This window comes from Phyllostomus discolor, chromosome 6 (genome assembly GCF_004126475.2).
Source record: "Phyllostomus discolor isolate MPI-MPIP mPhyDis1 chromosome 6, mPhyDis1.pri.v3, whole genome shotgun sequence".
In the NCBI taxonomy this organism is placed as follows: Eukaryota; Metazoa; Chordata; class Mammalia; order Chiroptera; family Phyllostomidae; genus Phyllostomus; species Phyllostomus discolor.
In genome coordinates, this window is record NC_040908.2 from 35,993,739 (window position 1) to 36,008,485 (window position 14,747).

The 14,747-nt window shown below is 34.0% G+C and overlaps 1 protein-coding gene across 4 annotated transcripts in view; it reads right to left on the reverse strand.

The window, feature by feature from the left end:
- Positions 1 to 14,747, reverse strand: part of PPP4R3B (protein phosphatase 4 regulatory subunit 3B) — a 49,195-nt gene that overhangs the window by 23,742 nt on the left and 10,706 nt on the right. For 3 of the 4 annotated variants that reach the window (XM_028516978.2, XM_036027980.1, XM_036027982.1), the window contains 5 exons: positions 14,199 to 14,297; positions 11,342 to 11,965; positions 6,284 to 6,361; positions 5,061 to 5,177; positions 3,492 to 3,608 (listed from right to left, as the gene is read on the reverse strand). In XM_028516978.2, the coding sequence (XP_028372779.1) occupies positions 3,492 to 3,608; positions 5,061 to 5,177; positions 6,284 to 6,361; positions 11,342 to 11,965; positions 14,199 to 14,297 (1,035 nt within the window). Of the gene's footprint in view, positions 1 to 3,491; positions 3,609 to 5,060; positions 5,178 to 6,283; positions 6,362 to 11,341; positions 11,994 to 14,198; positions 14,298 to 14,747 lie in introns of all 4 variants that reach the window. The other variant, XM_036027983.1, reaches the window with a different exon arrangement.

A 14,747-nucleotide genomic window follows, 5' to 3' on the forward strand; every position in this document is an offset into this window, starting at 1 on the left:
CCACTCCCCAGGTTATCCTCCTCCCTCATCCCCTCTGGTTACTGTCAGTTTGTTCCTTGCTTCCATGTCTCTGGTTCTATTTGGCTTGTTTGTTTTGTTATGTTCCACTTACAGGTGAAACCATATGGTGTTTGTCTTTCACTGCCTGGCTTACTTCACTTAGCATAATGCTTTCCAGTTCCATCCATGCCATCACAAAGGGTAGGAACTCCTTCTTTCTTTCTGCTGTGTAGAATTCCATTGTGTAAATGTACCATAGCTTTCTGATCCACTCATTTACTGATGAGCGCTTAGGTTGCTTTCAGCAGTTGGCTATTGTAAATTGTGCTGCTATGAACACTGGGGTGCATAGGTTGTTTTGAATTGATGTTTCAGGGTTCTTAGGGTATAATTCCAGCAGTGAATTTGCTGGGTCAAAGGCAGTTTCATTTTTAGTTTTTTGAGGAAACTCCATAGTGTTTTCTACAGTGTTGCACCAGTCTGCATTCCTACCAACATTGTACTGGGGTTCCCTTTTCTCCACAACCTCGCCAGCACTTGTTTGTTGATTTGTTTATGGTGGCAGCTGGGGAATTTCTTGATACAATGCACTGAAGGAAATGTTGAGAGAAATCCAAACTGTTGGAAACTAGCCCAGAAATTTTTCATTTTTGTCTAGGCTAAAAGAGCCTTACTGGGACAACTGACAAAATCTGGAATTATGACTGTAGTTAAGTAAAGTAAAAACATTAATTTCCTGATTTTGATAATTATAGTGTGGTTATGTATACAGAGTTTTTGGTAGATAGACACTGAAGTAAATAGGGATAAAGGGGTATTGTGTCATCATTTCTGTATCTTACTTTTCAATGGTTCAGAATGAAATAAATTTATATATATAAATGTGTACATACAAATACAAGCAAAGAAAGAACGATAAAGCAAATGAGACAAAATGTTAAAAACTGGGGAATATGGGTGAAGTGCATATGAGAGTTCTTTGTACTATTATAACTTTTCTGTGAATTTAAAATTACTTCAAAATAAAGTTAAAAAAACTGATGCAATTTTAAGAAATAAAATGTGATATATTTAATACAAAATACTGAATAGTCAATCAACACCTAGAGGTTAGCTTATATATTTTTTTAAACTTCTTATTGTGGCAAATTTCATCCTCCAGAATTATTCTGAAGCAAATTCCACATATATAATTCTATAAATATATCAGTATTAAATATTTGAGTTTTTAAAGAGCCCTTTAAAAATAAAAATAAGAAATCCTAAAAAGTAAACCCCAACAAATATACTTAAATAAAAAAAATAAAAAATCACCCCAATGCTATTATCATATCCAGAAAAATTAACATATGTATTCCTAAGTGAGAAATACACTGAAAATACTTGCCAAAATAAGCAGTTCGGTAATAGCTGTATTACTTATCCAGGCAGATTCTAAAATAAGTTTTACTGGATGTTTCAAAGGCTATTAGCATAAAAACATGTGATATCTGTGGCATAACAAAAAAGAGAGCAATTACTGCTAAATCTACCCTTAGAGCTTGGATAGAAATAATGGCTACAGTAAAAAAATGTTAGTATTTCCTAGTGTCTCAATACATGTTAATATTGTAATCTATGCTCCTAAAACCAAATCTGTTCCATAGTATTAGAAAGAACTTGAATTTGAATGCTGTGCATTTATTTTAAAGGAACATCAAAACACCAACTCCCCACTGAATACACATGTAAGTTATTTCTTTTCTCTTTTTAAAGGCTGCTGCCAAACCAATATAAACTTCATAGGATCCTTTATAGACTTCAATACAGACTTTGTAGGATCCTTTATTTTGAAAATTAAAAAAATTATAATTTATCCTCTTTTATGGGCTAAGAATTATTTTAAAGCAACAAAATTTTTAAATAATAAAATTTTTAGATATCAGAAAATTCAGGGAAATGAAAAGCACTGAAGACAGTGATTGTAAGAAAAAGAAAATTTGAGAAGGGACTTTTTAAAAAATTGAATTTATTGGGGTGAGAGAAAGGGACTTTTTACAGTCAAAAATCAGTAACTGCTTCTCTAAGTCATGCATTAATTAAATGTAAACAAAAAAAAACCCAGTTCTATAAAATAAATGAACAAACAAGATCAAAACAGACTCATAGATACAGAAAATGGACTGATGGTTGCTCGAGAAGGTTTGGGGGACTGGGTGAAAAAGGCGAGGGGATTAAAAAGTACAAACTGGTAGTTACAAAACAGTCACAGGGATACAAGTACAGCATACAGAGTATAGTTAATAATATTGTAATAACTACATATGGTGCCAGGTATGGTGGGCACTAAAAACAGGGGGGAACACTTTGTAAAATATATGATTATCTAACCACTATACTGCATATCTGCAATGAGCACAAAATAATACTGAATGTAAACTGTAATTGAAAAATTAAAAAAACACACAAAAGAGTTCTAATAAAACATAAAGTTAAAAATTCTTGAAGTCAGTAGCTGACTCTTCTCATAGTCTGAGAAATGTTATGAAGACTGCCTTTAACTATGCATACCACTAAGGGTGGAACACTGAGTATTAATTTCAAAATCATCTTTTAGAAAATATGGCACTAAGATAATATCACAACAGTGAGATAAAACAGGTATCTATTCTTTCAAGTCAGATTAGAATTACTCGGGTTAAAAAAATCCTTAAAAGATACAACACAAAATATGTCTTCTATTTCTTTTCTACTGGCTAAATTATACCATTAGCCCAAACTGATTCTAAATAAAATTGCTTAAAAAAAAAACCCCACTGGAAATACCTAGATGTAAAAATCTAAGTTAAGAGATCAAGCACAAAACATAAAATAACTGTAGTTTAATTCAATAACAACTCATATAAGGATCAAATTAACACTGGGATTCAAAACCTTTAAGAAGAAACATAATTATATTTTAGTTATTTTCTGCTTAACACTAAAATACATTTAATATAAGAAAGGAAGATTACTTAAAATTACAGCTGTATGTTCATTTTGTCTTAAAAATAGTATAAGGGGAAAGTGTAAACATTTCTGTAGTGGGGAAACACAACATTGGTTTCATTATTAAACACTCATCCTCACTAAAAGCGCCCCCCCCCCACACACACATTTGAACACAGGGAAAGTAATTTCTTAGTTATTCTAGGTAAGTGCCTGACCTATGGTTTTAAATTATATTTCATTAGCACTTAAAACATTTTTTAAGACCACCACGTAAGAATTTAATTCTATGATAACCTAGCTCAACACTAGTTTGAATATGTTTTTCTTAAAAACAATCAATCCAACTGCCAATTTGCATTAGCAAATCAACTGGCACATATTCTGGGCTTGCCAAAATCACAAATGATAAAAAAATCTATTATTTTGCTTCATAAAAGATTACAATAATGGCAATGCCTTTACTCTCAATAGTTTGAAAACACTACAGGTAATTCACATAGAACCAGGGCATTATTACTTACATCATCACTCTGCTGGGCTTCTTGCATCACAAATTCTCGGACCATGGATGGACTAAATTCTACTAAATAAGAAAATATGTCTGTAGCAGCTGATCTGACTTGCAAATCATCCATGCCCTGATAAAAGGAAAATTAGGTTACAGACTGTTAATAAACGTTATGCTAGTGTTTTCCCTTTTCCCAAATCTATGTATACCACCAACTTTTGGATTTAATTGTACTGAAATCAAAATATATAACTTCTCTATCCTTATTTTCTTTTCCTTTTACAAATATCGAAAAGTTTTAGGCAGCTCAATGATTAGTATCTGCCGGGTTTTACTGCCACAAAAATAAATACTCAGAGAATTTAAATATAAGAAATCAGCACAGGATTATAAAGCAGTGCTTTCAAATGCTGTAACAAAATATTTTAGATTTTTATTTTGGTGGGGGAGAGAATTCTTGATTTAAATATATGCAAAAATGTGCATGACATCTCCTACTTAAGGCCTCAAAACCTTCCAGAATTTCTTTGGTTCTCAATTTGGCAGGTACTTTATGCCTTAGTAACCGATTCTCTCTTATAGTTTCCCTATTTAATAGAAAAAGCTTTTGAAAACACTTTGGGTATTTTTACTCTTTTCCACAACTTACTTTCCTAAGGTCACAGTGATTCAGAATGCTTTGCCACTTTCAACACGTGATGAATACATGATGTGTAAGTTACAAAATCTTCAGGTGATTCTGAAAGACATTCTACAATGTCTCAAAGTGTGGTCTAGGGAATCCTGGCAAGGAGTCTAAGACTCTTTTCAGGAAGTGCATGCGAGTAAAACTGTTTTCATAATAATAAATAATACTAGGGCATTACTGGCTCTTTTCACTCTCACTCTATCACAAGTATTTTCAAGAGGCTATACAACATGTGATATCACAACAAATTAAACGCACAAGCTGCTATGAGACTCCAGCTATGTTCTGCTAAGTCAGACATTAAAGAGATGGGCGAAAAATGTGAAACAATGCCATTCTTCTCATTAAACTTTTTTTGTTTTGGAAAAATAATTTTTTATAAAAGTTATATTAGTTATATTGACATACAATGGGTTATTTTAACAAATACTTAAAATTTTGTTTTTTCATATAATAAATACCAGTGGATAAAACTCATAAACAGCACTATGAGGACCATACCCCAGGGCTTTCAAAGTACTGTCCTAACCCATACTGCAGTAGGAGCCCCTTTGTTTCAGTCTGACCTCATTCTACTCCCTGGTCTTAAAAGATATATTTCATTAGTTTCTGTGAAACATACTTAGTTTCCTACAGAAGAGAAAGTCCTGAAAAGACATGCAAGATTTTTATTCACCCGAAACCACATTATATGCAAGTGATTACATATTAATATTATAAATTTAAGTTATTAAAAACCTGAAGATCGAAAACACTCTTGTACTAACTCAGTATCAAGAAAATCATAAATTATAAAAATTTACTATGCATTACTATAATAAATACTCTCCATCTATAATATAAATCTATTAAAATTCACAATTTCAAAAACATAAAAAAAAGCTATATAATTACCATTACAATTTCAAGAGCAGGAAGAATCCCCAACTTTGCCAAAGTTTTGAAAAATGCATCTCTGTTTTGAGGTTGTAATGTCTGAGAAAATGCACAAAATTCCTTGAAAAAATTAACCTGTAATGTTAGAAAGTACAGTGAGACACTAACACACACAAAAGTAAACTTAAGGCACACTGTAATGTGACCACCAACAGTGCGGAAAGACCTTGCCTTTTCAAGGACCTTGACTTTTCAGGGTATCCTGAATCCTCAAAGCCTACATTAAAGAACACAGAAACTAGCATCCCATTAAAAGAAAACCTTACATTGAAGAGTTAACTCTCTAAAGACATTATGGCATACATGTTACATATGTGAAGTCTAAGAAGGCATGCATATATCACACAAATACATACTTATACATATTGTTATCTATTTATAATTAAGGTGCAAAAATGCCATGTAAGGCAGATATTCTGAATTAGACCACACATTTTCACAGAAACCATGCTATAAAAAACAGTGGCTAGGTTTCCAGGGAGCCCTCAAAAGTATGATTCAAGTTTTAAGAACTGAAAAGAACACTACAGATTCCTTAGTCTAAAGGACTAATTTTATAAGAAAATTGAATAGGCTATTAATAAATAACTACATGAAAAGTAACTTGGCTGATTTTAAGTCAGCAATCTTTCATTACTTCTTAAAACCCAAGTATCTGATAATAATGTTAGAAAAATTGACAAACTGCTGGTAAATAGTAACACAATTTTCTTTCTCCAAGGCATGGTTCATATGTCAAAAAAGTGATTACAAATATATTCATAAGAAAGAAACATTTTCAAGAAGCAATTATTTATCACTCATTTGTTTAAGAAGCAGTCTCCTTACCACTTGTTTAAAAAGAAAGGCCTATCTGTAATGTGAGTATCTACAATCATGAAAATGCATGAATTTGTAGTTCTGCTCTAACATAAACCACATGTCTGATTTTGGGATTTGTATGGTACACAATTTCTCTCACAGAGTGGGCAACCCACATTAAATATCTTAAGAAATTTCTAAAATATATAAAACAGTAAGTTTAAGAAACTTTAAGAGTAATTGTTTATAGTATAATTTAAGTATATATCTTTCATCTCATGCTAATTATAAAAATTCTCTCTTAAGTTAACAAATTCAATATTAAAAGCCTGTAAGCCTATAAGTGCCCTTAAGGGTTTGAATTTCAAGAAATAACTTACCAATTCACGCCGTTTATCATCATCTGTGGCCTCATCTGTTAATTGTGCAAAAACTTCAGACAAAAATTTCTCATCTTCCTACATGAGAAAAAATATTAATTTTAAATTATCATTAATTACTATGGAGTATTAGAAGTATAAAGTTATACTTATTTATATGATACATATAAACTATAATAATTCCAGGGTATACTTATGTAATAATTTTCGAAGTCTGACTACACTATTCACTATTAGTCATATACATTTATTTAACCAGAAACCTATTTATTCTTAATTTAAATAATTCAAGCAAGTTTGAAGATCTCATTGTCAGTCCACAGCAGATCAAAAACTTAAATTACAGATGAGTAAAGAAGACTAAATTATGGCAGCAATAATTCATAAAACATTCTAGGAATTTTAGTATAGAGCCGTGATTTTTTTTAGTTGCCCCAGTTTTGTTATCCCCTTTATCCCCATCCTCCCTGCATCCCCCTACCCTCCAGCATACTCCGTACCACTTAGTTCATGTCCATTGGTTGTATATATAAGTTCTTTGGCTTCTCCATTTCCTTTTCTTAACCTCCCCATCTATTTTGTGCCTACCTATTACGATTCTTATTCTTTGTACCTTTTCCCCCCATTCTCCTCCTCCCATTCCCACTGATAATCCTCCATGTGATCTCCATTTCTGTGATTCTATTCCTGTTCTAGTTGTTTGCTGAGTTTTTTTTTTTTTAGGTTCAGTTGTTGATAGTTATGAGTTTGTTGTCATTTTACTATGCATATTTTTGATCATCTTCTATTTCTTATATAAGTCCCTTTAATATTTCATATAATAAGGGCTTGGTGATGATGAGCTCCTTTAACTTGACCTTATCTGGGAAGCACTTCATCTGTCCTTCCATTCTAAATAATAGCTTTGCTGGATAGAGTCATCTTGGATGCAGGTCCTTGCCTTTCATGACTTCAAATATTTCTTTCCAGTCCCTTCTTGGCTGTAAGGTTTCTTTTGGAAATCAGCTGATGGCCTTATGGGAACTCCTTTGTAGGTAACTGTCTCCTTTTCTCTTGCTGCTTTTAAGATTTTGTCATTATCTTTAATCCTGGGTAACTTAATTATGGTGTGTCTTGTGTTCCCGCTTTGGTCCAATTTCTTTGGGACTCTCTGGGCTTCCCAAAAGTCTATTTCCTTTGCTAGATTGAGGGGAGTTTTCCTTCATTATTTGTTCAAGTAAGTTTTTAATTTTTTAAAATTTCTTGCTCTTCCTCTTCTCTCGGCGTCCCTATGATTCAGATGTTGAAGCACTTACAGTTGCCCCAGAGGTTCCTAAGTCGTTCTTCATGTTTTTGAATTCTTGTTTCTTCATTCTGTTTTGGTTGGGTGTTTATTTCTTCCATTTGTTCCAATTTGTTGATTTGATTCCAGTTTTTCTTCACTTCACTGTTGGTTCCTGTATATTTTCCTTTATTTCACTTTGTGTAGCCTTCATTTCTTCTTTCATTTTGCGACTGAGCTCAATCGTTTTTGTGAGCATCCTGATTACCACTGTTTTGAATTTTGCATCAGATAGGCTGGCCAGCTCCTTGTGGCTTAGTTCTTTTTCTGGTGTTTTGATCTGTTTCTTCTTTTGGGTCATGTTTCTTTGTCTTGGCACACCTGTTATATTGTAAGAGTTGGAGCCTTAGGTATCCACCAGGGTGGGGCAACCCTTTTTGCTGCCTAGTGGTGCTGTCTGTGGGGTAGGGGTCAGAAACAGAACAATGCCACTTGCTGGCTCTGCTCTAGCCCTACTTTCTGTTACTTCCCACAAGTGGATTGTGGCCTTTCAGATGCTGATTCCCAGGTGGGTGGGTTTGTGTATGTTCTAGGACCCTGTAGGCCTCTCCCACAGACTCTCCTGTGATCCTGAAAGTTTCTCCTACTGCCACAACTCCTGCAGATTTTTACATCCCGAGGTTTTGAGTCTTTAGTTTCCCACACTGAAACTCTGGGTTCTGTGGTCTGTCTTGTTTCCCAATGGTTCTTCCCAGCTTATCAGCCCATGAATGTGGGACCAAGTGGTCCACCAGCCAACTCCTTGGCTGTGTGTCCTCTCTGCTTCGGCTGCCTATCTCCTCCCCTCCTACCAGTCTGGATGAGTGTTTCTTTAACTCCTTGGTGGTCGAACTTCCATGAAGTTTGAATATCTGGCAATTCTAGTTGTTTTTAAATTTGTTGTTGTCCTTCTTTTGGTTGTGCAAGGGAGTGAAGTGTTTTTACCTATGTTTCTATCCTGGTGGGAACTCCTGTGTGACCTTCTCTAAATCCTTGGCATATCAGCACATGAGCAGATCCCTAGAGCCATGATTTTCAATGTGTGTGGCAAGGCAAGGCATACTAATGTGTCAAAATATTTTTTTCGTTTTTTTAAAAGATTTTATTTATTTTAGAGAGGGAAGGGAGGGAGAAAGAGAGAGAGAGAGAGAAACATAATGTGCGGTTGCTGGGGGTCATGGCCTGCAACCCAGGCATGTACCCTGACTGGGAATCGAACCTGCGACACTTTGGTTTGAAGCCCATGCTCTATCCACTGAGCTACGCCAGCCAGGGCCCAAAATAATTTTTAAAACATGTAGTACCTGACTACAAGTCAGGGGCATTGACCTCTTTTCCTTAGGATTGTCAAATGAAAAAAATGACAATAGCCAACACAACGATAGCTGTCTAGTGAGAATGAATCAAAATTGTAACTACTTTTGTCAAATCACACAAAAAAGTGTGTATTTTGGCATGCTACAGAATTTTAGTAATTAGTTTATATGTGCCATGAGATGAAAAAGGTTGAAAATTGCTAGTGTAGAATCTTACATATTCTGTGGTCCCCAAGCATACAACTAAATGACAAAAAACGACAACAATTGCTTTTTATACTGATGACTCCAAGGCTTCAGGAAATGAACCTTTAGATGCCAATGGCCATAAGCTTAACTACTTTCTTTTCACACGCTGTTGAAAATACAGTTTGCATCATGTTGGCACATAAAAAATAATCAAGTGGTAAGCCCTAAACAGGTATCTGGCTATTTCATCAAATGCATCTCACGGACCAGAAATGAGTAAGACTTATCTCTTTAAAGCTACATTTATGTAATTATAGCCTTCACAAATAAACCTATGATAAAAGATATAAAATGACATACAAAGTGTTACAAATATTTATATATTAGTTTGCATAACTTATTTTTTAAAACATAAAAGAGCACTAATTTACTATTATGGTTTTGGCAACTCTTCTGAAGTCAAAAGAGTTCATTTGAAAGCTATACTTCAGATTCTGTCACTGGCTCCTTACATCAACTACATTGATTATGGCTCTATTTCCCATCTCCTGAGACTGAAACTTTTTTCCTGCATGGAAGTGAAATGGTACCCTGAATTATACAGTATGGTTTTTAAAAAGCAGGTTCTATATGTTATAAATGAAACATAACATGTAAGTCTAACTTCCCTCACACTTAATACTGTGGAATGTTAAAAAACTGGTGGGTCAAAGAATGATCTGGAAAAGTATATGCTATATACAAAGTAAGGCAACAACAGAATGGTGAATAATGGCTGGAAGTATCATAATATGGAATTTCATAACTATATACTAAGTCAGAGATTCTCAACTTTTTGGTCTCAGGACACTTTTAAACTTTTAAAAATTACTAAGGGGCCCAAGGAGCTTTCATTGTGTGGGTTCTATTTATCAATATTTACTGTACTTAAAACTGAAACATTTAAAAACATTTATTAATTGGTTTTAAAAGTTAGGTATTATGTTTATGTGAATATATTTATAAGAACTATATGATCCAAATTTTTAAAAATTAAGAAAGAAAAGTGTCTCTGTTTTATATTTTTGAAATTTTCTTTAATGTTTGGCTTAACAGAGGGCTGCTAGATTCTTATATTTTCAGCATTCAGTCTGTTGTCAAGTGTTGTTTTGGTTGAAATATAATGAAGAAAGTATAGTCTTACACTGACATGATGTTGGAAAAGGGGACACCTCACAGACCTCTCTGAAAGGGCTCCAGGAACCCCCAGCGGTCCACAGACCATACTTGAGAACCACTACACTAAGTATACAGTAGCTGCCCAATAAACTTAGTGCCTCATATGAAAATAATAACAAAGATAGAAAGAGAAAACTGTGCTGACAGTAGTACACTGTCACCACAAGTAAGGAAAACTCTTCAAAGTCATGTTTACTACACTGTTAGGGTATAAAATATTAACATATAAACAAGATATAAAACTTCTATTTTACAACTCAAGGAGACAGAATAAAATCAATGTCACATAGCAAATAATCTGACTAATTATTATCTCCTGAATATTAATGAATATTTCTCAATCCTGGCTGCACATTTTAATTATTTAGGAAGTTTTAAGAACTTACACTTATATACAGCCCAATCATAACTAAGTCTTAGAAAATGGAATAAAAGATAATTAAAAAATAGCTGCTCCTGATGGGATGGTGAAAAAGTTCTGAAAATGCCCTGGGTAGTGTAGCTCAGAGTATTGAGCTTGGGCTGTGAACCCAAGGGTCACTGATTCGATTCCTGGTCAGGGCACATGCCTGGGTTGCCACCCAGGCCCCCATTGGGAGGCATGTGAAAGGCAACCGCACACTGATGTTTCTCTTCCTCTCCTTCTCTCTCCCTTCCCCTCTTTCTAAAAATAAATAAGTAAAATCTTACAAAAAAAAAAAGTTCTGAAAATGGACAAAGATAATGGGTACATAACACTGTGAATGCACTTAATGTTATAAATTATACACTTAATGGTTAAAATGATAAGTTTTATGTCATGTATATTCTACTACAATTTTTAAAAAGAAAAAAGTTAAAAAAAAAAAAACCCTAGCTACATCACAGGACACTTAGAAATATAAAAGGTCACATTCAGAAATGCTTCTCCCTCAGAAAGCCATGAGCAAAAGTAAACAAAAGAAATCTTTCAAAAAGAAGGAAGGACCAAGTTGAACTATTAAGGAAACTAAACATCTGAAAACAGAATTGTGAAGAACACCTTAGTTTACTTACCTGCAGCATGCTGACTATCTCAACTTTGTTGAAGAAAATAAAAGATGTCAGAGTAGAAAGAAAATTCTCTTCAAAAACAGATGGCGTAGGCAAAATGATGTCCTGAATGTACTGTACCCTGTAAGTCTGGTGTATTTTTTGCCTTAGTTCAGAGTCTGTTATTGGTATAACTTCCTTAAACTTTGCAGTTTTGGTCAGGAATTCTCTATGCCTTTTTGGCTGAGCCAAAGCAGGGTCATATTCAAGGCATCCCACGACATCCATGATACACTCATCAGAAAACATTACTTCAAACAGAGTTGCCTTATTTAGGAATAGGATTCCTCTAATAATTTCATACAAATGGTGTAAGCCTTCAGTGTTTTCTAGGTTCTCACAAGCTTGGAACAGCTGCAGTAGTTTTTTAATATAGCCTTCATTTTCCAAGGCCAGAGCCAGCTTTTCCCTACGAATAGGTGAGGAGAGCACTGAGGTAACTAAGTCAGCAATCTCTTCAAGTTTATTGAGTTCACATGTGGGCAGATCAATCAGATGACTGGTTTCAGGCATTTCTTCAAATCGTTCTTCTTCTGATTCATCAATGAGGTCTTGTGTGACTTCCACTGATGGATCCTTACCTTGAACCTAAAAATATCCAAGTACAGCTGGTTACCTTAAAATATAAAAGAATTCAAGATTTTGGAAATCAAATTACTGACCACTGAGTTTAAGTAAAAATAACTTGCAAAAAATCAGTACTAGTAATACAGTCACTGTATTACTAGTCACTTAGACTTAATTAGAAGTGAAGCCTAGAGGGGGAAAATACACCCTGTTTAGAGTCAATTATTTGAGTCTAAGTTACTAACTACAGATCATTTCACCTCTAAATTACATCTCACTCTACAGAAAACTTTGCAAGCATAAAATTCAATATCAGTCCTTAGAGAGCATGTGAGGAAAAAACAGGATAAAAATTAGGACCTTCCTGCTATTACCACCAAATTACCTGGTTAAAAATAGGCAAAACCAAAGGTGAAATAGTAAAACAATTTGTATTATATTCTACATGTATTGTACAATTAAGGCAAAATTATATTTATTACTGTTTTCAACTGTTCATAAACTGGAATTCTTCTATTTAATAATATATACTAATATTGCTCCAGGAATACATAATGCATATATGCTTTGAGGTAAGAAAAGAAACCATCTACTCCCAATTAAGAAAAGTTTAGTCATTTAGAGCCATATGTCAAATAAGCTTTATATGGAACCTGAAAGTTCATACTACACTTTCTTAGGCCACTTTATTACGCTGTGTGTCTTAGGCCATTTTATTACACTGTGTGGCACTATTACTGGGAAGACCAAGGGGAAAAAAATGACTGCAGTCTGATGCATGAAACTACTCAAGAATCTCCAGTGATAAGAATCATTAGATGCAGGGGTGTCCAACCCACGGCCCACGGGCTGCATGTGGCCCAGGATGGCTATGAATGTGGCCTAACACAAAATTGTAAATTACTTTAAAACTTTTTTTGCTCATCAGGTTTAATCAGAGTTTGTGTATTTAATGCGTGGCCTAAGACAACTCTTCTTCCAGTGTGGCCCAGAGACGCCAAAAGGTTGGACATCCCTGCAACAGAAGGCCCTGGCCATATTGCTCAGCTGCCTAGAGTGCTGTCCAGATATGCCAAGGTTGCAGGTTCAATTCCTGGTCAGGGGACATACAAGAAGACACCAGTGAATGCATAAACAAGTGGAAGAACAAATTGATGTCTCCCCCTTCTCTTTTTCTCTCTAAAATCAATCAATAAAAAACAATCACTAGAGGGGAAAGCTGATGTAAATGAAAATGACAGTAATCAAAAAACACTATAATAGAATATCATAGGGGAAGATTGAGTGGGGGGCTGAGGGGCTAGAGGGCTGGTGGGCAGCACAGGGGAGAGCAATGGGGGGAAAATGGGGACAACTATAATTGAACAGCAATAAAAAAATTTTAAAAAAGAGTAGGCAACCACTGAAACAGTGATCTCCATTAATAGAAAATGGTAGTCAATGGCAGTTATAATTAATTTATAATTCCAGTTATTACTGTCATAGCAAACACTTACCTAATGAGACATAACTACTAAATTTAATACAAAATTCTGAATGGGATCCTGGAACAGAAAAAAAGCACTGGGTTTTTCAACTAAGGAGATCTGAATAAAGAATGGGCTGTAGCTACTAATAATGTATGAATAAACAATGAATAATAAATGTTTATTTAATTAATTGTGACAAGTATATTATACTAATGTAAGGTGCTAATAATAGGAAAAATGGGGGGGTGGTGTCAGGAAGGAAAGCATATAAAAACTTTTTTGCTCATATTTTCCATAAATCTGAAACTCTTAAAATAAAAACTATTTTTAAAAAAAAATTCCAGTTACCCGAGAGTTTCCACTTATCCTATATCCTGTAAGTTTTTCACAAGTTGAAATCATGGGCACTTTTGATCATTAGTGTCTGGCACACAGTATTCATGAACATTAGGCAAATAGGTGACCAAATGCAAAAGAAATCTAAAAGCTTTAGAACCTAGTTTGTTTGTTTTTTTTTTTGAAAGATCTTGACATTTTACAGGGTATTAAAATCCCAAGTGATAAACATAATTATGATAATTCAAAAAAATTTTTAAGTAAGATAACTTGCTATAAAATATAAAAGGAATTTCCAGATTAGGTTACCACAATGTCACACAAAGACATTATCTCTCCAAATTATAATACGTATCTTTTAGGTAAAAAAAAAACACAAAACAAGAATGCATACAAATGTAAGTAGAATACATAGAAGTATAAGTTAGATATTCTTCAAAGACACTTACCTGACAAATTTTTTCCCAGATCTCATCACAGCCAGCTTTTTCCTGAAAACTTAGAGCCAGATCATAGTTTTCAGCTTCTGACCAAACAATTAATGTATCCTGTTTAAAAACAAAGATTTCTAGATCATCATACTTGAAAAGAAGTAATTACAAAGTATAAATAAAAATCAAAAGGAGAGAAAACCACATAGCAATGACAAATGCCCTTTCATAAGTGCAATTAATATACACTCAATTGACATATTACTCTATTTTGTTATCCTCTGAAACTTATTCAGTATATAGTAATATACTGAAGAGAAAGAAATAGTAGTTTTGGCACTAAAAATGACACTGAGCAATTTTCTAAAACAAAAAAGACTAAAACAGGTTAACAGTCTCTGGCTCATGTTACCAAGATAAGGTTTAATTGAAAGTCTAGTCATTCTTGGCCAAACTGTAAGTAGACATTCTAGTCATCTATTTCCTATCGTTTCCAGAAAGTCAGCTGTTCTACTCACTAACCAACTACAAGTTTATTTTTCCCTGTAAGCCAGTTGTCAACTGCTT